Raw genomic sequence first — 24,842 nt, forward strand, 5'->3', positions numbered from 1 at the left:
TTCTGCAGGCCAACTTTTGAATCCTACCCACCAGGTGAATGGACCTTCGACATCCAGTTAAAGCCCTCAGACGAAGTCCTGTCATGTCTCTTCTTTACCCCCACATTCCTATCATCATCACAATCAGGGTTCATTCAGGTGTAATACGAATGATCACTGAATATCGTGGCTGACGGAGCACAGTTTCAGACGTCTCGCCATTCCACAAGGTCTGTTCAGAGTCCAACAATCCTGAAAAAATAAAATAAAATAAATCCCGCTATTTGTTAAGCGCTTACTAGGTGCCAACCAAGCACTAGGGTAGATACAAGGTCATCAGGTTATCCTACGTGGGGCTCACGGTCTTCATCCCCGTTTTGCCGATGAGGTCACTGAAGCCCAGAGAAGTGCAGTGACTTGCCCACAGTCACACAGCTGATGAGAGGCGGAGCCGGGATTAGAACCCACGACCTCTGACTCCCAAGCCCGGGCTCTTTCCACTAAGCCACGCTGCTTCTCTAACAGCCAGCCACCCTGGCCAACAGCCACAGCACTCAGTTTAGTGCTTTTGACATACATTAAGCACTTCAGAAACACCACAGTTATTAATTGAAACTGTGGCTACATTCTCCCATTTAAATTGCCGAGCTTTTTAGTGTAGATTCCAATCTTCGCTATAGGGTGATTTTTTAAATGCGGCTGTAGAGTCACGGCAGGCAGAGAGAAAAAAGTCATTTAATATCTGTCTACCCTTTAACTGTAAGCTCTCTGTGGTCAGGGGATGCTTAATACAGTGCTCCGCACACGGTCAGCACTCAACGAATACAAAATGAGTGATTGATCGACGAAACCAGTTGGCCTTGAGAATTTTCCCAAATCGTTTGACACGTGATCCTTCATTACCGGGACCATGAGTATATAAGACGGAGGGAATCGTTGGACTGAACTATAATTGGCCCTGTCTGGTCTCAGGGAAACAGAATGCCGTATCTGCATATAAAGTAACAACGTTTTTTAATAATGATATAATAATATATGGGGGTTTTTTTCATTGTTTTGAATTACAGGTCACATATCACCTTCATTCTTCAGAGGGGAAAGTTGAAGACTAGAAATTACGATCACCTGTATCATTAAGCAGATGAACAAACGTCCATCTTCCTCCTATCTGTAATTTATTTCCAAATCTGTCTCCCCCCTTCACTGTTAAGTTCCTTGAGGGCAGCCATCACGCCTATCAACTCCTCTGTTGTACTCTCCCAAGTGCTTAGCACAGTCCTCTGCATACAATAGGTGTTCAGTAAATACCTCTGGTTGATAAAGGCTTGTTTGGCCGCACGCATTTACAATCCCTACCATTTAAGCATCCGCACATCTACATATGTGGGAGCAGCGTGGCTCAGTGGAAAGAGCCCGGACATGGGAGTCAGAGGTCATGGGTTCGAATCCCAGCTCTGCCACTTGTCAGCTGTGGGACTGTGGGCAAGTCACTTCACTTCTCTGGACCTCAGTGACCTCATCTGTCAAATGGGGCTGAAGACTGTGAGCCTCACGTGGGACAACCTGATGACCCCAGCGCTTAGAACAGTGCTTGGCATATAGTAAGTGCTTAACAAATACCAACGTTACTGTTAGGATTTTCTCCTCGTCGATCTTAAGCGCTTAGTAGAGTGCTCTGCACACAGCAAGCGCTCAATAAATACGATTGAATGAATGAATCTGTAAATACTTTTCTGACGGTTTCTCCAATAAGGTAAACTCCTTTGAGGGTAGGGATCCTGTCTTCTAACCCCCCTCTACTTTTCCCAACATTTAGTACAGAGTTCTGCACCTCGTACGTGCTCCAAAGCAGCGTGGCTCGGTGGAAAGAGAACGGGCTTTGGAGTCATCGGTCATGGGTTCGAATCCCGGCTCTGCCACTTGTCAGCTGTGTGACTTTGGGCAAGTCACTTACCTTCTCGGTGCCTCAGTTACCTCATCTGTAAAATGGGGATTAAGACTGTGAGCCCCACCTGGGACAACCTGATTCCCCTGTGTCTACCCCAGCGCTTAGAACAGTGCTCTGCACATAGTAAGCGCTTAACAAATACCAACATGATTATTATTATTACTGATGGATTAAATACATTTGCACACTGCAAACGTGACAAACGTAATTACTGATGGAAAGGACATTTTTGAGGTGCGGTTGAGAGGCCGAAATCCATCCCTGAAACGAGATGGAAGAGAAATGGGCAGCGTTCGAAGGGGCGAGACTGTGGAATTGAATCCGATGCCACCTAGACTCTACTCTCACCTTAGTATTTTGGCAGGTTCTCCCTATCCTGTGTTGTACGTTGGCGGGAATGTCATCCAAAGACATTCCTTTGGGACACACTGGCCCATTCCTAAAATGAAATCCCAGTTGGGAGCCGCTAGAAAACGGCCTTCCTCAAAGTTCGGCTCGTTATAACTATCTCTGAGGTAACGGGAAGATCTACGGGATTGGCCAAAGGGAATCAGGGGGACAGAGACAGGTATTGATAATGTCGGTATTGGTTAAGCGCTTACTATGTGCCGACCACTGTTCTAAGCGCTGGGGGGAGATCCAGGGTCATCGGGTGGTCCCACGTGAGGCTCACGGTTAATCCCCATTTTACAGATGGGGGAACTGAGGCCCAGAGAAGTGAAGTGACTCGCCCACAGTCACACAGCTGACAAGAGGACAGTGCTTGTGGTACGGCGCTCTGCACGTAGTCAGCGCTCAATAAATACTATTGACTTTGGGCAGGGGTCTCTCTGGCTCTGTGAAATGTCACGGAGTTCAGGGCTTCCAACTCGGTCCCTCGGACTTACTTCCCGGTAAGTCTCACCTCCCTCCCCGACCTCTTGGACTTCTTTCTTCCCCGACGCTTGGCTTGGAGCAGGCGGCGGGACTGTTGATCTAGGGTGGGCTGGGTGCGAGGGCTGAGAGGAAACGAGAGGGAGGAGAGAAAGCAAAAACAAACGATGGGGCCCGCTATCTTGTTTCCCACACAGACCGGGAACTGGCAGGGGAGAAGGAGGGGGACGGAGGAGGAAGTGGGCAGATACGAAATTGCCAAAGAGAAACCAGATGGCTGCTGAGATTTACTGACCAGAGTTCAGGGTTTTAGTTTCCTCCCCTTCCCGCCACCCCTGGACTGGCTTCTCCCGTCCCTTTTTTCTTTTTTCTCATCCCGTTGCCTTCCTGTGGGATGGAGTGCCGGCCTTCCTCCGTGCCGGAGAGAGTCTTTAGGGTTCCCCATCCTCCGTGAGCGTTGGATAAGCGTTTCCCCGTTCACTCTTTGATCCAGTCCACGGCCGCCGGGAGATCCAGACCAAACTCTGGGAGAGCCGGCGATTTCCGGGACCGTCCAGGAAATCTAGGTCAGTGACCGCTTGGGCCTCCTTGCGCTTTCAAACTCCCCAGATGGTTCCTCTTCTCTTGGGAAAGCTAGATCCATCACTAAGGAAGAGGAAACTTCCTGGCTTTGCGCCAAGAGAGAGTCCGTCCGAAAAGAAATCTCCCCCCCCCCAACACTTGGGAACCACAAGGTCCTTCAGGGTGAACGTTTGTCCTGCTTTGACTACCCAAAGAATCCATCGGTCGTGTTTGTTGAGCACTCGCCGTGGGCAGAGCACACTGTCCTAAGCACTTGGGGTTACACTATAACGGAGTTGGTAGGCACTTTTCCTGCCCACGGGCGTCTATAACAGAGTTGGTAGGCAAGTTTCCTGCCCACGGTCATCTATAACAGAGTCGGTAGGCACGTTTCCTGTCCACGCTTTTGCCCACGGTCGTCTATAACAGAGTCGGTAGGCACGTCTCCTGCCTACGGTCCTCTAGAACAGAGTTGGTAGGCACGTCTCCTGCCCACGGTCGTCTATAACAGAGTTGGTAGGCACGTCTCCTGTCCACGGACGTCTATAACAGAGTTGGTAGGCACGTTTCCTGCCCACTGTCTATAACAGAGTTGGTAGGCAAGTCTCCTGCCCACGGTCGTCTATAACAGAGTTGGGAGGCACGTTTCCTGTCCATGCTTTTGCCCACAGTCGTCTATAACAGAGTCGGTAGGCACGTCTCCTGCCCACGGTCGTCTAGAACAGAGTTGGGAGGCACATTTCCTGCCTACGGTCGTCTATAACAGAGTTGGTAGGCACATCTCCTGTCCACGGTCATCTATAAAAGAGTTGGGAGGCACATTTCCTGTTCACGCTTTTGCCCACGGTCGTCTAGAACAGAGTCGGTAGGCATGTCTCCTGCCCACGGTCGTCTAGAACAGAGTTGGTAGGCACGCCTCCTGCCCACGGACGTCTATACCAGAGTTGGTAGGCACGTCTCCTGCCTACGGTCGTCTATACCAGAGTTGGTAGGCACGTCTCCAGCCTACGGTCGTCTATAACAGAGTTGGTAGGCACGTCTCCTGCCCGCGGTCGTCTATAACAGAGTTGGGAGGCACGTTTCCTACCCACAGAGGGTTTTAGAGGACACGTATACCCCACAACGTAGGACCTCTACGTCGACCCGCTCATCAAACTTACTACAGAACGGGTCCCTGTAAGCTCCTCGCGTACAAGCAACACAGTCGCTTCGTGTTGCGCTTTCCCCCGCGCTTACTACAGTGCAGTGCACCAACAGGCCCTCAATAAATACCATTACCGGTCCGTATCAGTGCCCTAGGCTACTTAAATGCTGACTACGTGCCAAGCGCTTAGGTACGAGCTTGTCAGGCTGGACACAGTCCCTGTCCCACGTGGGGCTCGGTCTTAATCCCCATTCTCCAGATAATAATAATAATGTTGGTATTTGTTAAGCGCTTACTATGTGCCCAGCACTGTTCTAAGCGCTGGGGGAGATACGGGGGAATGAGGTTGTCCCACGTGAGGCTCACAGTCTTCATCCCCATTTTACAGACGAGGAAACGGAGGCCCAGAGACGTTAGGTGACGGGGCCAAGGTCACACAGCAGACGGGGCGTGGAGGCGGCATTAGAACCCATGACCTTCGGACTCCCAGACCCTTGCTCCGTCCAACTAAGCCCCGCTTGCCCTCTAATACGGCTCCGATATCACTTTCCGAGTCCCGGTTCTTAGCGCCGTCGCCTTTAGGGACCTGCAACTTCAGCACCACACGCGATTTCATCCATTCGGTCGTATTTATTGAGCGCTTACTACGTGCAGAGCACTGTACTAAGCGCTTGGAATGGACATTTCGGCAATAGATGGAGACCGTCCCTGCCCAAGAATGGGCTCCCGGCTTAGAAGAGAAGCAGCGTGGCTCAGTGGAAAGAGCATGGGCTTTGGAGTCAGAGGTCATGGGTTCGAATCCCAGCTCGGCCACTTGTCAGCTGTGTGACTTTGGGCAAGTCACTTAACTTCTCGGTGCCTCAGTTACCTCATCTGTAAAATGGGGATTAAGACTGTGAGCCCCACGTGGGACAACCTGAATGCCCTGTGTCTACCCCAGCGCTTAGAACAGTGCTCGGCACATAGTAAGCGCTTAACAAATACCAACATTATTATTAATTTGATGAGAGCCAAGGAAGACGTTAAAAGGCTTCGCAAGGAAGGGCTGGGGAATGAGAAGTAGCAGACCACGGAGATGCTAGGAGGGCTGAGGGACTGTCCCTCTTTATTGTTGTATTGTAATCATACCACGGAATGAATGAATGAATGAATGAATGGGTGAATGAATGAATGGAGGCGCTCAGTAAATACGCCAGAAGGAATGGATGAAGTGGGTGCTCAATAACTACAATGGAAAGAGTGAATGGATGAAGAAAGTGATCACTAACTACGACGGAATGAATGAATGAATGGAGGCGCTCAGTAAATACGCCAGAGGGAATGGATGAAGTGGGTGCTCAATAAATAAAATGGAAAGAGTGAATGGATGAAGAAAGTGATCACTAACTACGACGGAATGAATGAATGAATGAATGAATGAATGGAGGCGCTCAGTAAATACGCCAGAGGGAATAGATGAAGTGGGTGCTCAATAAATACAATGGAAAGAGTGAATGGATGAAGAAAGTGATCACTAACTACGACGGAATGAATGAATGAATGAATGAATGGAGGCACTCAGTAAATACGCCAGAGGGAATAGATGAAGTGGGTGCTCAATAAATACAATGGAAAGAGTGAATGGATGAAGAAAGTGATCACTAACTACGACGGAATGAATGAATGAATGCATGACTGAAGTAGGCGCTCACTAAATACGATGGAATGACTGAAGTAGGCGCTCATTAAATACGACGGAATGACTGAATGAATGAACGAATGAAGGGGCGCTCAGTAAATACGACGGAATGAATGAATGAAGGAAGGAGGCGCTCATTAAATATGACGGAATGAATGAAGGAAGGAGGCGCTCATTAAATATGACGGAATGAATGAAGGAAGGAGGCACTCATTAAATACGACGGAATGAATGAAGGAAGGAGGCACTCATTAAATACGACGGAATGAATGGAGGTGCTCATTAAATTTGACGGAATGAATGCAGGAGGCACTCATTAAATATGACTGAATGAATGAAGGAAGCGCTCAGTAAGTACGACAGAATGAATGAATGAATGGAGGCGCTCATTAAATACGACTGATTGCATGAATGAACGAATGAAGGAGGCGCTCATTAAATACGACGGAATGAATGAAGGAGGCGCTCAGTAAATACGATGGAATGAATGAAGGGAGGAAGGGAGGCGCTCAGTAAATACGACGGAATGAATGAATGAGGGAGGCGCTCATTAGATACGACGGAATGAATGGAGGCGCTCATTAAACACAACGGACTGACTGAATGAAGGAAGGAGGCGCTCAGTAGATACGCCTGAAGGAACTAATGAATGCGTGGAGGAGGCGTTCATCAAATACACCTGAACGAACGAATGAAGGTGTGAAGGAGGCGCTCAGTAAATACGCCTGAACGAACGAATGAATGCGTGGAGGAGGCGCTCATCAAATACCCCTGAAGGAACGACTATGCAGGAGGGAGGGAGGCGCTCAGTAAGTAGCTGAGGCGAGAGGCCGGTGGGGAGGGGGGGGGGGAAATCTCGCGAGACCGGGAGGGAGGGAGGGGGGGGAAGGTCTGTCCGTGGGGTGACGTCATCACGCAGGCCGGGGCGCTGGGGCGGAGGAGGCGGAGCGGGAGGGCCGTCCGTGGGGTGACGTCATCACGCGGGGCGGAGGTGCGGCCGGGGGTGACGTCATCGCGCCGGGCGGGGGGGGCGGAGCGGGAGGGCCGGGCGGGGTGACGTCATCGCGCCGGGCGGGGGAGGCGGGGCGGGAGGGTCGGGCGGGGTGACGTCATCGCGCGGGGCGGGGCGGGGGCGGGGCGGGAGCGCGGAAGCGGAAGGGGCGGGGGCGGGGGGCAGGGCCGGGCAGCCCCCAAACGCGGCCGAGCCCGGACCCCGCGGCCCCCGCCGCTCGCCTGGGCGTGTGCCTGCCTGCCTGCCTGCCTGCCTGCCTGCCTGCGTGTCCGTCCGTCCGTCCGTCCGTCCCCGCCTGGGTCCCCGCCTGGGTCCCCGCCGTCCTTTGGGCCCGGGCCCTCCGGGGCGCGGGGTGGGCGCTGTCCGGTCCCTCCCCGCCCCGCCCCGCCCGGCCCCGCCCCCATGGAGCCCTGAGCGCCCCGGCCTGCCCCCGTCGGCTCCCGCAGCGCTGCCCGGGGTCGGTGGGCGTCCGGGCCCCGAGCCATGCCCTGGTCCGGCTGAGCCGCCCCCGGACGCCGCCCGGACCATGGGGGCCGCCGCCAACCTGGCGCTGGCCGTCTTCCTCGTCTCCTGCTCGTCAGGTAGGGGGCCGGGACCCGGGACCCGGGACCCGGGCGGGAGGGCGGGGAAGGAAGGAAGGAAGGAAGGAAGGACCGGCCCGGAATCCCCCCTCCCCTCCTCCCCCCCCGGCGGGGGCGTTGCGCCCACCGCGACCCTCCGCCGGCCCTCGGGGGCTGCCCCGCCGAGGGGAGCTTGGCCCCTTCCCCGGGAAGGGACGTTGGAAGTCTTTCTTGCCCTGGGAAGGGACGCTGGAGACCCCCCTTTCTTGGATAAGGAGGTTGCAAGGCCTTCTTTCTCTAGGAAAGGACGTTGGAGACCCCCCCCCCTTTCTTGGAAAAGGAGGTTGGGGGTCCCTCCTTTCCTGGGGATGGACGTTGGGGGTCCTCCCTTCCCCGGGAAGGGACGTTGGAAGTCTTTCTTGCCCTGGGAAGAGACGTTGGAGACCCCCCTTTCTAAGATAAGGAGGTTGGAAGGCCTTCTTTCTCTAGGGAAGGACGTTGGAGACCCCCCCTTTCTTGGAAAAGGAGGTTGGGGGTCCCTCTTTTCCTGGGGATGGACGTTGGGGGTCCTCCCTTCCCCGGGAAGGGACGTTGCAAGTCTTTCTTGCCCTGGGAAGAGACGTTGGAGACCCCCCCTTTCCTTGGATAAGGAGGTTGGAAGTCCTTCTTTCCCTAGGAAGGGACGCTGGATATCCCCCCCCCCCCTTTCTTGGAAAAGGAGATTGGGGTCTCCCCTTTTCCTGGGAATGGACGTTGGGGGTCCTCCCTTCCCTAGGAAGGGACGTTGGAAGTCTTTCTTGCCCTGGGAAAGGTCGCTGGAGATGCCCCTTTTCTGGAAAAGGAGGTTGGGGGTCCCCCCTTTTCCTGGGGATGGACGTTGGCGGTCCCTCCTTTTCGTGGGGATGGACGTTGGGGGTCCTCCCTTCCCCGGGAAGGGACGTTGCAAGTCTTTCTTGCCCTGGGAAGGGTCGCCGGAGACCCCCTTTTCTTGGATAAGGAGGTTGGAAGTCCTTCTTTCCCTAGGAAGGGACGTTGGAGACCACCCCCTTTCTTGGAAAAGGAGGTTGGGGGTCCCTCTTTTCCTGGGGATGGACGTTGGGGGTCCTCCCTTCCCTAGGAAGGGACGTTGGAAGTCTTTCTTGCCCTGGGAAGGGTCGCTGAAGAGCCCCCTCGCTTGGAAAAGGAGGTTGGGGGTCCCCCCTTTTCCTGGGAATGGACGTTGGGGGTCCTCCCTTCCCTAGGAAGGGACGTTGGAAGTCTTTCTTTCCCTGGGAAGGGACGCTGGAGATCCCCCTTTTTTGGAAAAGGAGGTTGGGGGTCCCCCTTTTCCTGGGAAGGGACGCTGGGGTTCTCCCTTCTCTGGGAAGGGAGGTTGGGGTACCCCCCTTCTTGGGAAGGGACGTCGGGTGTCTCTCCTTTCCCTGGGGAGGGACGTTGGGCCCCCCCCCCCCGCCCCTGGGAAGGGAGATTGGAGGTCCTGCTTTCCCTGGGAAAGGACGTTGGAGATCCCCCTTTCTTGGAAAAGGTCGCCCTTTTCCTGGGAATGAACTTTGGGGGTCCTCCCTTCCCTGGGAGTGGAAGTTGGGGTCCCCCGCTTCTTGGGAAGGGAGGTTGCGGGTCCTTCCTTCCCCGGGAAGGGACGGTGGAGGTCTTTCTTTCTGGGGAAAGGAGGTTGGAGATCCCCCTTTCTTGGAAAAGGAGGTTGAGGGTCCCCCTTTTCCTGCGAATGGAGGTTGGGGTAACCCCTTTTTGGGAACGGGGGTCCCCCCTTTCTTGGGAAGAGAGGTCGGGGCTCCCCCCTTGGTTGGGAAAGGAGATTTGGAGGTGTCCCCCTCCTTCCCTGGGAGAAGAGATTGGGGGGGGTGGTCCCTCCCTTCCCGGGAAGGTTGGGGGTCCCCCTTGCTGGGGTGGGGAGGTTGGGGATCCACCCCCCGGTCGGGGGCAAACCCAGGCGTCCCCCCCCCCAAAAATAGATCGGGGGGAAAAGACGGGGGTCCGCCCGCCGCAACGCTTCGCTGATGGAGAGGGCGGCTCATGGACACCCTTCGTTTTCGGCTCTGTGTGTGTGTTTGGGGGGCTCCCTCCCGCCCCCCAAGACCCCCGAGACGCCCTTTGCAACCCCCCCCCCCACCCCCAAACGGTCATCCCGGCCACCCCCCAAGGACCGGGAGAAAGGTGGGATCTGACAGCCGGTTTTCGGCTCGCTGCATCTTCCTTTTCGCTTGCCCGGCAGAAAGAGCGGGGGAAGAGGGGGGCGGCCTTTTCCTTTGTCTGTCTGTCTGTCTGTGTCTCTGGCTCGGGGTCTGTGTGTGCCCGCCCGGCTGTGGTGGATTTAAAAAGGGGGAGAGGAAAAAAAAAGACCCGGGCCCTCGTAATCGAGAGGATTTTTGCTGAACGGTCCATTTCCTTGTGGTTAATAAATGGATAAAGTCTAGTCTCCTGTCTGTAGCGGTATCGATCAGTTCCGGGTGGGCCGAAGGCGCTGGGAAATGGCGATCCTTGCCAGAGATTAACCAAAAGGATCGCGTCTGTTTCAATGGAAGGAGGAACGTGCCGCCGAGTCGCCTGACAGCTCTTTTCGGGCGCCCGTGGGGAGGGGAGATCGGCGGCGGGCGGGATGGTAAACTGAGGCCGGGCCTCAGGACCTGTCCGCTCGCCAGACCCTGCCCAGATCTCCGGAGGGAGGCGAGGTCCCTCCGGCTTTTCTTCTCCCTGCTCTCTCCCTCGCTTCCACCGGGCCCCCCGGCGTGGAGTGTGTTTTCTCCTTTCTCCTCCAGCAGCCTTCCTCCGCCCTTAATCCCCGTGTCCGTTTCGAACGAGGAGTCCGCAACGTTTACCCCCTTCCCCCTCCACCCGGAGCCAAGGAGGTGATCCCGCGGGCGAGACCGGACGCTCGGGGTCGGAGCGGGCTGCCCCGGTGGGTCTTGCGGCATCCCCTCCTGATCTCCGGAGCCAGGGATGAGGAGGAATCGAGCGGCTTCCCCCTAGGCCCGGCAGGTAAACAACCAGTCCAAAGAGCCGCCCGCCTCCGGTCTCTCTTCACGGGCACACTAACGGGCGACTCAAAAATTCAGCGAGATAGATAACCTTCCGTCTCTCTCCTTGTAGATAATTGTCTCCGGGATGACTCAAAGGTTAAGGCGCTAGTCGCTGGAAACATCCGAACACTTAAAAGAGTTATCCCTGATGGGGGTTTTGGGTGTCTTCCCTCCCCCAGATTTTACGGCGACTGCGACGAGCGGCCCGTGACAGGCGTGTTGCGCTCTCCGTTGCTTTTTCTCTTTTAGTCTGCAGTTCGGCAGGAGGGTGACGCTGCCCCCTCTCCCCCGATGCTTTTGTGAGGCTTGAGGGTGCTCAGGTAGGCTCAGGTTATGGGTTGAAACCCCCGCCGGATCGATGGGTGATGTGCCTATTTTGCTTAACGGGAAGAACGGTAAAGAGCAGATGCATCCTAGTTGAGTGGGTTGGCTGTTTGACATTTGATTTTCCCTCGCGCCTTCTTATTCCCAACGTGTTTCCGTTCCCCGACGCGGGCACCTTTTTGCGCACCGAGGGGAGAGGAGAGAAACGTGGCTCCGGACGGGTATCCAGAGGCTAGTCCGCCACGGCTTCCTCTCTTGGGAGAGGGGAACTCTGCCTTGAGTACTTAACCTCACTAAAGGAAAGCTCTTGCCCTTCAAAACCTCCTTGGCTTGGAATGGTTTCGATGGCCCCTTTCCTCCCTTTCTCCGTTTCTGAATTTCCGTGTCACGTCGCGAATGGCAGGCTTCGATGATTATTTCATTCCCCTTGATTTCATCGCGGTTAACCTTTTTGTCTCTTTCCCCGAAACCTCCCTCCTTGAGAAGTTCCGAAGCCGCTGGAGCGTGAGTTACTTAGGAGTTAGTTTCTGGACTTCTAATTTCCGCTCTGCCACGCTCCGCTCGGAATGGCAGGAAAATTAAAAAAAAAAATCATGCTCCCCAGTGTCTGGTTTTGTTGGGTTCAGATAGGCCATTTTTCAACTTTTTTTTTTTTTTTGGCCATAGAAGGAATCTCTTGGAGTGGATTTTCTTGAACTTTGACCCAGGGATGGTAAAACTGGGAAACATTTCTCTAATCCTCGAAATAATTTGTCCTGCCCGGTTTCGACACCCGTTCTGTCAACGTCCAGGCAGGATCCAAAGAGACTCTTCAGATCTCTCTTTCTTCTTCCTGTCCAGGAATGTTTATTCTCTCTTCTCTCTCGTGAAGCAGAGAAAACTTAAAAAAAAAAAACGGGTGGATCATTTGGTAATCTCTAGGAGATTCTAGCCTCAGAACGTCATTTGCTTTCCTTTGCCTGACAAGCTCTCGATAGTATCTGAAAAATATTATAAATGGATTAAAGTTCTGGACAGCATTACCTCTCTCTCTCTCTTTTTTTTTTTTTTTGCTTTAACAGATTTACATAAATTTTGAATGGGCCTGCATGAATTTTCTCTAATTAGGTATTGGAAGAAACTACAAAAGCCTTATCTTCAAGCATGTGGTGAGCTTGCACTTCAGCCCCATTATCTAAAGTCACATCTACTGTATATCTAGCAGCTTTCTCACAGTAGTAATCAACTTTAAGAATACCTCCCTTCTCCTTATCCCTATCTCTCAAGAGGTTTCTTTACTTACAGTTTGAGCCTGCCATAAAGTTTTGCAACTGCAGTGTAATTAGCAGTGTTTGGGATTGGTCACCGCCTGGAAGGATGGCATATATTCATGGAGTTTATCGGAAGGAAATGTATCGCTTCCTTCCCCACATCTAATCCCCAGGGTGTGTTTCAGATGATCTCTAAATTTCTCGAATCATTAGCCGGGTTCGGGTCGCAGAGGGGTAGCTTGTCTACGGCGGACGCTGGGCAGGATGGCTTAGTACAGTGCTCTGCACATAATAAGCGCTCAGTAAATACTACTGAATGAGGGCTTCCTTGGCTTCCTCCGAGTCCCCGTCCCCAGAAGGCTTCAAATGGGCCATAATTAATCAATGCTTGCCTAAGACTTCTCCACCCCAGTTTTATGGCCACTTGAACCAGCCAGCCATGTTGAATTGGGGTAGGATTTCCTAGTAAACTGGCAGCTGCCGGCAGAGCAAACCCCCCACTCCCTCTGACGGGGTGGACCGGTCACTACTGGCCTCCCCCTTGCCAGTGGTCTGGATGTCCCCGAGCCTCCCCGCAGTGGAGTGGAGTCCACCGGGAAGCCCGGTGAAGTTGCCATGTCCAAAGATGGATTCCCGCTCTTCCCCAGGTGGGCGACTCTTGGGCTCCGTTGCCTTTTCCAGCCCTCCTTGAGCTGCTGCAACGACTCCTTTTTAATCATCCTTTGTTTCCCACTCCACTGCACGGCTCCGTGGGCTCCGTTGGAGCCCTGCCCGTGTTGTCTTTCCGTGGTGGAGAAAGCCAGAGTGGTTTCCGGTTCACGCAGGGAGTTGGTTTAGGTGAAAGGAAATCTGGCGCGGCGCCCCTGAAAGGGAGCTTGATTTGGGGGTTGACCTTTGAATGGGGCCCGTTTTTCGGGGCGACTCTCCCACCCCACCGACGTTTGCCGGCCGCCTGCCCTGGAGATCGATCAGACGGTGGGACTGTTGGAATGCCCTTTGATTCAGGGAGAGCTCTCCCTGCTGAAAAGAGAAAGGGCCAACTACTTGTCTTCTGGGAATGCTCAGCGGCCCTTCCTGGTAAAACCAAAATCTCCGTCTTGGCTAGCCACCGATGCCACTGCTAGGGATTTCATGTGTGGTGGATTTCACCTACCCAGCTGTCAACAACAGGGAAGGGGGGTAGAGTAGTGAGTCAGGAGGTGGATTTCGTATAATCGTTTTAACCTGGAAAGGGGAGGGACAGTGTGGGTGAGCGAGAAGGGTGGAAGAGAAAACGGAAGAAAACAAGGGACAGTGACCTCAACACAAATCTGGCAAATCTTCCCCGAAGGGGTTTCCGTCAGAGCCTCTAATTGCCAGGCTTTTTTTGTAAGTTGACTTCCATGTGAAGCGGGCAGCATTTCTCCCCCAGGTAAAAGATTGACCCCAATTGTTTTCTGGGGACCCAGGCTCTCTTCACGTGCAGTCTTCTGACAGCGCCTTCAGCCTGACCCCTGCCTCTACGCTCTAGCGATAATCTGACGATAGAGCCCGAGAAAGAAAATATTCCCCGAAGCAGCCACGGCGGTACAGTACGTCGGAGATGGGCTCACTGGTGATTCTGTGCCATTCCCGGGCTGGACTGGCAGTTGGTCATCCTAGGTTGGGTCAGAACCACCCATCCTTTTCCAGCCTGTGGTTCGGGCCCGTTTCATGGGTGTGAATGCCAATAAAATGGGAGGGCCGTGCCTAAGAAGGTGGAGTTAACGCTGATAGTCTCATCCCTGATCAGCTGCCATTTAAAGTGGCCCTCCTTGACCACTTGACGAAGAGGAAAGTCAGAATAGAAGAGCCCTTTTATCTTGACTTTGAGAAGGAAATGGGACAGAGCCCCTTGCTTTCCCCAGAGTTAATTTTCCCTCCTCATCAGGACATTTGAGGTGGATGCATAGCCTGTGAAATTACTTGTAGTTATTTTTGGCTAGACAGATTTGACTGAGGAATTTCTCTATTTCTCCTTGGGCTACACCAACCCTTCAGCCTTACTTAGTGGCTTATTGAAAGCTATCTTTTTCCAGCCATTTACTACCTCGAGCAAATACACTGGCATTCAAAATTCTGTGCTCCTCTCCCCCCGCCCCGCCGTGAAAGATGTGTTCTTAATTGTCTTTATTATTGGGCCTTTAAAACTTGGAGTGGGGACAACTTGAAATTTTTTTTCTCCTTTTCTCCTAAAAATTGGTCATGGCCTGCCTTGTCTGGCTCCTTGAGGATACTGAGTTATTTGCTTGGTTTTCCACCTTTTCTCCCCTTGAACCTTTCAGTTTGGGAAGAAAAAAAGTGAATTGAACGTATATTCTATCACCCTGGCTATTAACAAAAAGGCCTCACTTAGCCCCAGAAGCCAAATGGATGCTGACCTGTAAAAGTCCTAATCAGGGCTCAACAAATGAACTCCTCTATTGTCAGTGAAGAGTGAAAAATCAAGGCTGAGATGAATGACACTAAAACAAGCAAAAGAGCCCCAGGCAGCAAACTAGAGGCTTTGATGGTGGCAATTTTGTTGAGCTGTCGAGTTCTGGTTATATAGTAAAAGCGGGAATCTGTAACGAGGAGGTCAGGCGGACTGTCCAAATAAGAAATTCATAGAACCGTTACTTGGAAACATCCCTTCGATTCATCGGCGCGTTCACGGTATCTGGTGTCTGCTGGCCTCTTCAGAGTGAGGATGGATGGAGGGCGGACAGATGGGCTCTCTTTACCCACCGCTCCCCAGCTTGCTCGCCCGCTCCTTTCATTCCTCCCGACCTCACCCAACTCCCTCTCAACCTTTCTGCCTCCGTTTTCTCGCCACCGCCGCCACCAAGAAATAACAGCTTTCCCCACAATCAGAGCCGTTCTAAAATCCCACCTCCTCCGAAAAGCCTTCCCTGATTAACTCCCAACTCCGAGTCATCAGCCACCTCTAGCCCAAGCATTTTTTTTTTTTAACCCCCTCCTCTGCTGTTGGGTTAAGATGTGTAATCAGTTGTACGGTCAAGGGCTTATTCTGATTACCTCGTCTCCCCGTTATACTGTTCGCACTCTGTGGTCAGGAAACAGGTCTCATTCTTTTTATACCTTTCCCAAGTGTCTTAGCGCAGTGAGTCGCACTGGTGGGCACTCAATAAATAATAATATAATTACAGAGTGAGGAGAAAGTACCAACCCTGCCTCAGGGACCTTTTCAGCCTTCCTGAGACTTATTTTCCTCTGTGCCACATGAAGCATCAATTCCTGTTCACCCGTCCCATCGATAGAAAAATGCAATGGCCACCCGAAGTGTTGGAAAGAAAGAGCAATGGTTAACAAATACCGTCCTAATAATAAGAAAAGAATAGCAACAGCAGTGCCCTTCCCCATGCCTGGAGGAGCTCCGGAAAGTAGAGGGAAATTTCAGCCTTCTCCTCGGTGCCTTTATCACCGGCTGAGGGGTTGCAGACGTGGGCTAGTGACTTTCAGGATACTCCCCACCTTCCCACCTGTGGAGAATCTCCTAGATCCCACCCTGCCAGAGAATCAGGTCCCTCGAATCCTCTGCCTCTATTAGCCCGAAATAGGTTTGACCGTGATCATTCCAGTTCCTCATCCTCTGTCCAAAATCCCTCAGCGCCTAATTCCGGGCCGTGCTGTGTTGACTGACCTTTTGCCAAGGAGGCCTTCCTGGAATCGAGAAGCCCCGAGCTGGATCTTGAAGGCCGGAGAGCCCGGGGGAGGGAGAGGTCCTGGCAGAGGAGGAGGACTCCTGCTACCGGGAGGTGTGCAACGCAAACGTTCGGCCCCGGCCTCGGAGGCAAAGTTGTGACCCGGCGATGGTGCTGGTCCGACCGGGCCTTCCCGAAGAAACGTAGGTTTTCTGAGTGAGTCCGAAAGGAAGGGCGAGGAGCTATCACTGTAGAGTTTCAAGGGAGGGGGAAGAATGTTGTCAAGTGGATGAAGATAAAAGATCATTTTTTGCTTTAACATTCACGATTGTCTAAAGAGAAGTAGCCCCCGGGGGGTCAAGTGTAGGGCCAGGGTAGAGAAGTAGCCCCCGTGGGATCAAGTGTAGGGCCAGGGTAGAGAAGTAGCCCCCGGGGGTCAAGTGTAGGGCCAAAGTCAGTAGGGGACTGAATTGAGGAGATAGGGGACTGAATTAAGGGCGCAGCAATGGGGACAGGCAGAGGTATGGGGCACCCAAGAGGTTTGATGTTCCTCAGGGCCATCAGGCCACTCAGGGTTGGGACCAGATTGCCCGGCAAGGACCTGCGTGGTCCAGGGGATGCTGCGAGGCTGCTTAGCTGGAGCTGGGCCGGCCCGAGTTCCTGGAAGTCCGTGGAGATGGGGATTCGACCTGGAGCATGGTGAGGGAAAGTTGCCTGAGAGCTTGAAACTTGAGCCCCGTGGACGGCAAGGTGGTTCTGGGGCGTCCGGGCCTGACTGGTCATGGAGAGATCTCCCAAACTGGCCCAGGGTCCACAGAGGGGCCCTTTTAGGAGGCTGGCCTGGGCCTGGAGAGGACTTCCCAGGTGGATGCGAGTCCCTCCGAAAAACCCCCTGGAGGAGTTCATCGTGACTCTGGAATGGCGCAGGTGCCACCGCCATCCCCCGTGAAATAGCCAAGCGCCAGATCACCATTAGAGAGAGAGGGAAGAGTTTAGCAATTAGACTGGCTCCGCAGAAACAAAGGTCAGGGAGGTATCTAAAGTAACTTCTAGACTGTGGACGTGGGAGGCCAGGTAGGAGAGAACTGCTCCCAGCTGAGATGGAAAAATTCAGCCAGAGAAGGACTTTGGGGAGAGAGCAAGAACCAAGTGCTTCTTTCTTAGCCGGGTTAGGTTTCAGGTGGCATTTGGAAGAGTTCCGACGAGGACCAGATGGTGGGAACGATATAATATAGGGGAGGAACGTATTTGGCATTAATCCCTAACCACGAATCCTAAAAGCCACAGGGTGCCGCGGGAGCAAATGAACACTGAGAAGAGTAGAACGTGGATAGAGAGGTTGGATGATGGATCCGGAACGAAGTATTAAAGGGAAAAGTAGAGGATGTTAGATGGTACGCCCATAACCAAGAGGATGGATATCAAGAAGCCTCCTCCCTTTATTCATCCATACATATCTCTGATTTTATTTATATTATGTCCGTCTCCCCCTCTAGACTGTTAGCTCATTGTGGACAGGGAAGGTGTCTGTTTATATCCGACAAAGACTAAATGGTTTTGAGGAACAGTGATTTGGGCAACAGAGTATGGACTGAATATAGACTGAAGTGGGGAAAGGCAGGAGGCCGGGGGTGATGCAGGATTCCAGGTGAGATACGATTAGACTGTGAGTCCGTCATTGGGCAGGGATTGTCTCTATCTGTTGCCAAATTGTACATTCCAAACAGTACAGTGCTTTGCACATAATAAGCGCTCAATAAATACTATTGAATGATCAATATGGTAAGAATTTGGATAGCGTGGAAAGGGCATCATCACACCTACTGCCTGAATTTCAGAATCTTTTCTTTCCCCAGGTCTTCTAGCTTTTTTTTTTTTTTGAGACACCCAGCTACTAGTGCTTTAAGTAATCTTTTATGTAAAAAATAAAATGGCCTACTTCTGTTTCCGGCAGCCAAAGAGCTTTTTTAAAATTTTTAAATGGTTTTTTTTTGCTTTGTTTCTGAACTTTATAGTTTTTGATAGGTTTCCCCAGCCGCGGAAGATGTGTTCCTTCTTGCATATGTTGTTGACTTGTGGGTGGTCTGTTCTTTCTGTAGGAAACAAAGGCAACGGAGGGTTTTTGTTAATTTTTCACAAGAATTATTCCAACATTTGACGATTTTGAGAAAGGCATTAATTAGGATGAAGCAAAGATGTTTTTGCTTTTAATAGAGGTTATCAATTCGCACTGAATGCCAAATCACTTAGATTTTGGAGAAGACACCCAATCAAAGGAATCTTTTTATTGCCTCGTTGCACTGATACAGGAGAATTTTGCATCCTTAAGAGAGATGATTGACTTTTAGGAGCTTTTTAACATTGGTATGTCACCTTCAATTGGGGCGTTCATGAAATCGTCCCCAAAGGCTTAAGTCAGGAACGACCTATACAGACGTTGAAAAACCTGGAAAATCAAGTTTGAAAGTCAGTTTTCCCCAGCCCTGTTCACATTGACCATTCCTTCCTCCACCCTCCCCTGGCCACACCCCTCTTCCAACTACTGACTGCTTGAACTGGGTCTTCCACCTTCCTTAACCCCACCCTACCCCCCCAATATGACTAAACCCTAAAAGCGCTAATGTCTGCCTGTAACTAAAGACTTCTAGAGTTCAACCATAAATTCCCATGAAAACCCAACAAAAAGGCAATTCAAAAGAGACAGAGCTGCTTAGATTTCTTTTGTGGTTAGCTCCCTCATTTCTATACGCTCAAAACACTTACCAATCTGCATTCCTGCAGCGATAGAAACATTCCAGCCTTTCTATCACTCACCGAAACCCTGGCGTGGTTGTTTTCAGAAGTACCTATCTCCCTATCCCTTTCGGACACAGGGGAGTAGGTGTTTGCCTCTCCGTTTCTACGTTTCCTGACGTCCCGGACGTTGCTTTAAAACCGGCTTATGATGCAGATCAGAGCACTGGAGCCTGTTTTCCTCTCGGACGGGCATTTTAGAAAGGGTTTCTTTCATAGGTTTTTCAAAGCTCGGTAATTCTTGCCAAAATCTCAGTTGCTTTAATGCTTGTATCATATCTCACTCTGGGTGATTAGCCAGTGTTACTTAATAATCATTTCTCCCAACTTTAATCATGCATCGTACAATTATACCTGAGAAATTATACCGTGAGTTATAAACCAAAAGAGTCAAGTAAATTCAACTTAATTGAAATAGCCAGAAAATAAGCTACACCAGAGAGAAAAAAGAAAAAAACAACAACTTTGAAAGTAGCACACGCAGGACTCGCTGTTTTCCATGGGTTTCCAAATCATTTACCAGAAATGTAATCTGGACTTCCACACCTATTTCCCCCTGTAATTTCTATTTCTAGCCCATCTCAAATGTCTTTATTTGTATCTATATTTATTTGTGGGTGTTTGTGTGCATCGGTCATGTGGGGGGATGAGGGGGAGGTTCCTCCTGGGGAGTGACACGTCACAGAATGCCCCCTCCCCTCCCTGCCCCTCCTTTCTCCCCCCCCAACGTGAAGCCATTTCTGGAGAAGAGGAATAGTGGAAGCAGTGTGGTCTAGTGGATAGAGCATGGGTTTGGGAGTCAAAGAACCCGGGTTCTGCTCCTGGCCTGCTCTGTGACCTGGGGAAAGCCACTTAACTTTGCTCGGTGCCTCAGTTTCCTCGTCTGTAAAATGGGGATTCCATTCGTGTTCTCCCTCCTTACTTAGACCGTGAGCCCCAGGTGGGAGGGAGCCTGTGTCTGACTTGATTTCTCTCTGACTACCTCAGCAGTAGAATGGTACTTGATGCATATTTGTATTTATGCAGCTTTTGCTCTAAGCACATGGCCAAGTACAATCCATCAATAAGCAGTGACATCCCCTGCTCACAGCGAGCTTACAGTCTAGATGGGGGAGACAGGCATCAATACAAATAAATAAAATTACAGATGTACATGAGTGCTATGGGGCTGGGAGGGGAAAAGAGCAAAGGGAGCTGGTCAGGGTGACGCAGAAGGGAATGGGAGATGAAGAAAAGTGGGGCTTAGTCTCGGGAGGCCTCTTGGGGGAGATGGGCCTTCAATAAGGCTTTGAAGGCGGGGAGAGTCATTGTCCATCAGATTTGCGGAGGGAGGGCGTTCCGGGCCGGAGGCAGGGTGTGCTTGGAGTCAGCGGCGAGACAGGCGAGGCACAAAGTCTACAAAGTGGGTTGTAGAAGGAGAGAAACGAGGTGAGGTAGGAGAGGGCGAGGTGGTAGACTGCTTTAAAGCCAGTGGTGAGGAGCTTTTTGTTTAAAACGGAGGTGGATGGGCAACCGCTGGAAGTTTTTGAGGACCGGGGTGACGTGTCTTGAACATTTTTTGTAGAAAAATGATGCGGGCAGCAGAGCGAAGTATGGACTGGAGTGGGGAGAGACAGGAGACTGGGAGGTCAGCAAGGAGGCTGATGCGGTAATCCAGGCGGGAGAGGATGCCCGATTGGATTACGGTGGAGCATTTTGGATGGAGAGGGAAAGGGTGGATTTTGGCGACGTCAGTCGTGAAGGTGGGCTCGATGGGATTTAGTATAGCGCTTTACAGATACCACTTTTAAAAATGGAAATGTGACCGCGTGGCACCAACTCCCATTGAGCCTGCTTGTCTTTCAGTCAATCCCGGGATGTGGCAAGGGATCTTTCCAACCTCTAGTGCCCCTCTCCTCCATCTTTCCCTCCTCCTCCAGCCCCCTCAGGCAGGGTATTAGTGGAGAGCCCAGCCAATGAGTTTCTGTTCCTTCCTTCATGGTTAGTTGCCTGTGGTGACAGGTCATAAAACCACTTATCCCCGAGCTTGCACAAACAAGAACCAGGGGATGCGAAGTCGGTCTCTGGATCTCTGGCTTTTGGAGGGTAGTTGGTTCTGAGCCCTGCACCTCCCTCCACTGCCAAGCTGTTGCAGCTCAGCGGAGATCACCGGTCCAGAGCCCCAGGAGTCCCTTGTTAACCAGAATATCGGCTTCCTTACCTAGACTGGACTTTACCCACATAGCCAGTAAGCGCTCGGTAAATACGATTGAATGAATATCCAGTGAGTCTGCTGCTTTGCAGGATCTAGAACTGAGGCAAACCTGGGGGCGAGTGGCTTCTCCCTCTTTCTTGCCAGAAACAAACGACTCGCCCTTGCGTGCTAGCCCGATGTGGGAATCTGAATAATAATAGTAATAATAATGATGATGGTATTTGTAAAGCACTTACGATGTACCAAGCACTGTTCTAAGCTCTGGGAGAGGTACAAGGTAATCAGGTTGTCCCACGTTGGGCTCACGGGCTTAATCCCCGTTTTCCAGATGAGGTCACTGAGGCACATAGAAGTTAAGTGACTTGCCCAAGGTCACACAGCTAAATGGCGGAGCTGGGATTAGAACCCACCGACCTCTGACTCCCAAGCCCGGGCCCTTTCCCCTGAGCCATGCTGCTTCGCGATGAATACATCAATAGGTCTGTAAATAAATATGACGCTTGTGCCTGTCGAGAAAATCTAAAGCAGACTACCCCCACCCCCTCCTTTTTTTTTTTTGGTTCATTTTAGACTGTAAGCTCATTGTGGACAGGGAAATGTGTCTTGTTATATTTTTCTTTTGTACTCTCCCAAGCGCCTAGTACAGTGCGCTGCCCACAGTAAGCACTCAGTAAATGCGATTGATTGATTGATCATACGTTTTCCAAGGCTAGTAAGTTCTTCTAAATCAACATGGCTGTTAACTTGCCAGTATCAGGCCACTCTAGATGGCTGGTTCAGTTCCTCGTGTCAAACGCCTGATCAGATGTCTTTTCGGGACGGATTTCAGTGCTACTAGCGGTTGTGGTCAGATCCACAACTTTCCCAGAGCCGGTAAAACCGAAAGCCTGAGAAGTTTTGGGGTGGAGTGACCGGGGAGGGGGAACGGTGGGGGAGCCATGAGGTACTTTATTGGCTCATTTATTCTTACTGTTGCTGTTGAGTCCCGTATTACGGGAGGTTCTCTGATGAGTCGTCCTTATTAATAGAAAAGCAAAACGGGTCTCCCCAAAGCCCCAGCTTTTATGTTGTGTTCAGTATTATCTGATCTTGAAACCATTGCCTGTTTGCAGGATTGATGAATAGAGCCGGCTAATGGTCTTTATTGCAGGCAGGTAAGTCTTTGAACCCACTTATATGAGTGCATATTAAAATGGTGTCTGGAAGAAATGCAGAGTTGCAGGCCTGAGCAGGAGAAAAGTCTGCTCTTGTCCCTGTATCCATCTGTCTGCATATTCATTCTAAAAGGTAAACAAGGGCCAGATTGGACATATTAACACCTGAAAAAACTCTGCTGGATAAAGAGCTGAAGAACTGTGGGAATGCCAGTTTTCCAAATGACCAGGAAAAGTGACTAAATCTCTCCTTTCTTTCCTGTATGTAAACCATGTAAAGCAAATCTCCTCACCAGTCAACCTTTCTTGTTTTGTTGTCTTTTGTTCCCACATAGAAATGTAAATCTGTCTTTGGAACTTGAATTGGGAACAGGAGTTGGCCCAGTTAGGGTGTTTGCTGCCATGTAAATTAAGATTGCCTGTCAGGGGACCTCGGCCTGACAGAAGAGCTTTAGGCAAAGTGTGGGTTTTTTGGGGGGGTGGGGGGGTGGGGGGGCAGCCGTGGGGGGTGGGGGTTGGCAACAGAGAGGGCAAACAGAAGCTGGAACCAGGAGCAAAAGCAAGAGCTGGAAGCAGGTGCTGGAGGAAAGGGGAACCAGAGCCAGAAAGAAGCCATCACAGATCTATTCCAAGATCACCACAACTTCCTAGAGGCAGTGTGGGAATAGTGTGTACCGCACTGGGGATGGATAGCAAGAGCCGTGTGGTGGTTTTCCTTCTACATGGCCTGAATTTCCCATCCCTCTCTGATATTTTTGGGGAGCGACGCCAACGGCATCGCTTTGAACGCTTCCCCGGCCTGAGGCGGTCGGGGAACATAGAGATGCAAAGGATGCTGGATCTGCCTCGATTAAGAGGGAACAGATATCACCCAGAGAGCTAAATGCCTGCGGGGGTGAGGTGGCTGAGAGGACGAAATAACTGGGAACATGGGGGATAACTGGGAACATGGGGGAGCGATAAGGGATAAGCCTGCAGGAGGAGGTGACTCTATAGGAGAACGTCCAAGGAGGTGGGTTTGGTGAACCTGAGAGGCTGGATAAGGGCCCGGGGAGGGACAGGGAGAAGGAAGAGGAGGAGAAGGGGCCGGATTTATTGTGGCACCCAGTGGGTGCAATGTACTGTACTGAGTCTTGGAAAGTACCACAGAAACCCGAGGCACGTTCCCTGACCACAAGGCACTTCCTCTCTAATGGGAGAGGCTGACAGGGTAATGTTCGTGAGCAGTGGAGGGCATTCTTGGCAGGGGGAAATGGGTGAGGGATGGATCAGGGGCAGGAAAGGGAGAAACGGTTAGGAAGTTACCTTGGCCCGTGCGAAGAGCTGGGCATACCGGGAGAACAAACTAAATGGGGAAGAGCCCCGGCTGATGGAGAACCTTGAAGGATTTTCTTTTTGATTGTATCGTAAAAACTCTGCAGGCCTTTTAAGCATCAAAGTACCCTACGATGTACAAATGTACGTATCCTTAAATCATTTATATCCATGTCTGTCTCTCCCTCTAGATGGTAAGCTCGTTGTGGGCAGGGGATGTGACTCCTCTGTTGTACTCTCCCAAGCGCTTTGTACTGCTCACAATAAGCGCTCAGTAAATGTGAATGAGAACAGTGAATGAGCTGCTGTGGAACTCCAATGTTACCATGTTGTGAGTGGAAAGCAAATCGTGGCCCACAACCGTCCTATCGACAGAGAGGTGGACATAGCAACTGCAGACATTACTAAACTGTAGCCATTGGGAAGAGCGTGCTAGTTTGTTAGTGAGGGAGTTGAGAAAAAGAAAGGTAGACTAGAGCCAGGTGTATTAAGCAGTGGTATTTATTGAGCGCTTTCTGTGTGCAGTGCGCTTTATTTTATTAAGTACTGGGGTAGTTACAAGGTAATCAGGTTGGACACAGTCCTTGTCCCACAGAGGGCTCACAGTTTTAATCCCCATTCTGCAGATGAAGGAACTGAGGCACAGAGAAATGAAGCGACTTGCCCGAGGTCCCACAGCAGACAAGTGGAGCCAGGATCAGACCCGAGGTTCTGGGCTCTTTCCGCTAGCCACAGTGCATCTCAAGGGCATGGGGAGAATACAGTACAAAAGAGTTGGTAGGCTCTGAAAGAACTAAATATGGAGCTATCCAGGAAAGCTATGCTTAAAAACAAAAACCAAAAAAAAAAAAAATCTCCCAGCGTGAAAGGAAGATAATGGTGCAATTGCTTCTCTCTAACAAAGGGAGAAGTGAAACAAGTGAATAACTAATGGCCCTCCACCCTCTTCATTGTTTGACAGGTCTGTGGTTGCTGGGAAGGAGAAGAGACAAATACTAGGTCTTCATCAATATCTGCAGGGCAAATAAGGGACAAAAGGCACAATGGGACAGAAGCAGCCATTGATATAAATTGTACGACCTTCTCATCTGCACCTCTCCCTCGTTTGGAGTGTTTTGATTGTTCTCTCCCAGGGCAGGTACCCTGTCTATTCTTTAACAGCGTTATCCAAATACTTTACAGAACTCAGCTCCCAGTGGGTGTACCATAAATACCTGTTGACTGAGGAGCCATCCAGTAAATACCTGAGTGGGTATCCAAGTATCCTTCTAGAGTCCTCAGTGAGGACGTAAAATGAGTGGGTGCATTCCCCGCCCTCGAAGCCTCCGGTGGGATGGGGAAGACAGTAGATGTAAAAT

General features: G+C 51.4%; 1 protein-coding gene across 1 annotated transcript in view; it reads left to right on the forward strand.

Annotated features, from left to right (window-relative positions):
- Positions 1-7,606: 7,606 nt before the first annotated feature.
- The window catches only part of ACVR2A (activin A receptor type 2A), an 84,995-nt gene continuing 67,759 nt past the window's right edge, over positions 7,607-24,842 (forward strand). Inside the window, exon 1 of the mRNA XM_029071885.2 lies at positions 7,607-7,776. Within this exon, the coding sequence (XP_028927718.1) occupies positions 7,722-7,776 (55 nt within the window). The 5' untranslated portion in view covers positions 7,607-7,721. The remainder of the gene's footprint in view (positions 7,777-24,842) is intronic.

Source organism: Ornithorhynchus anatinus, chromosome 9, assembly GCF_004115215.2.
Source record: "Ornithorhynchus anatinus isolate Pmale09 chromosome 9, mOrnAna1.pri.v4, whole genome shotgun sequence".
NCBI classification, from domain to species: domain Eukaryota; kingdom Metazoa; phylum Chordata; class Mammalia; order Monotremata; family Ornithorhynchidae; genus Ornithorhynchus; species Ornithorhynchus anatinus.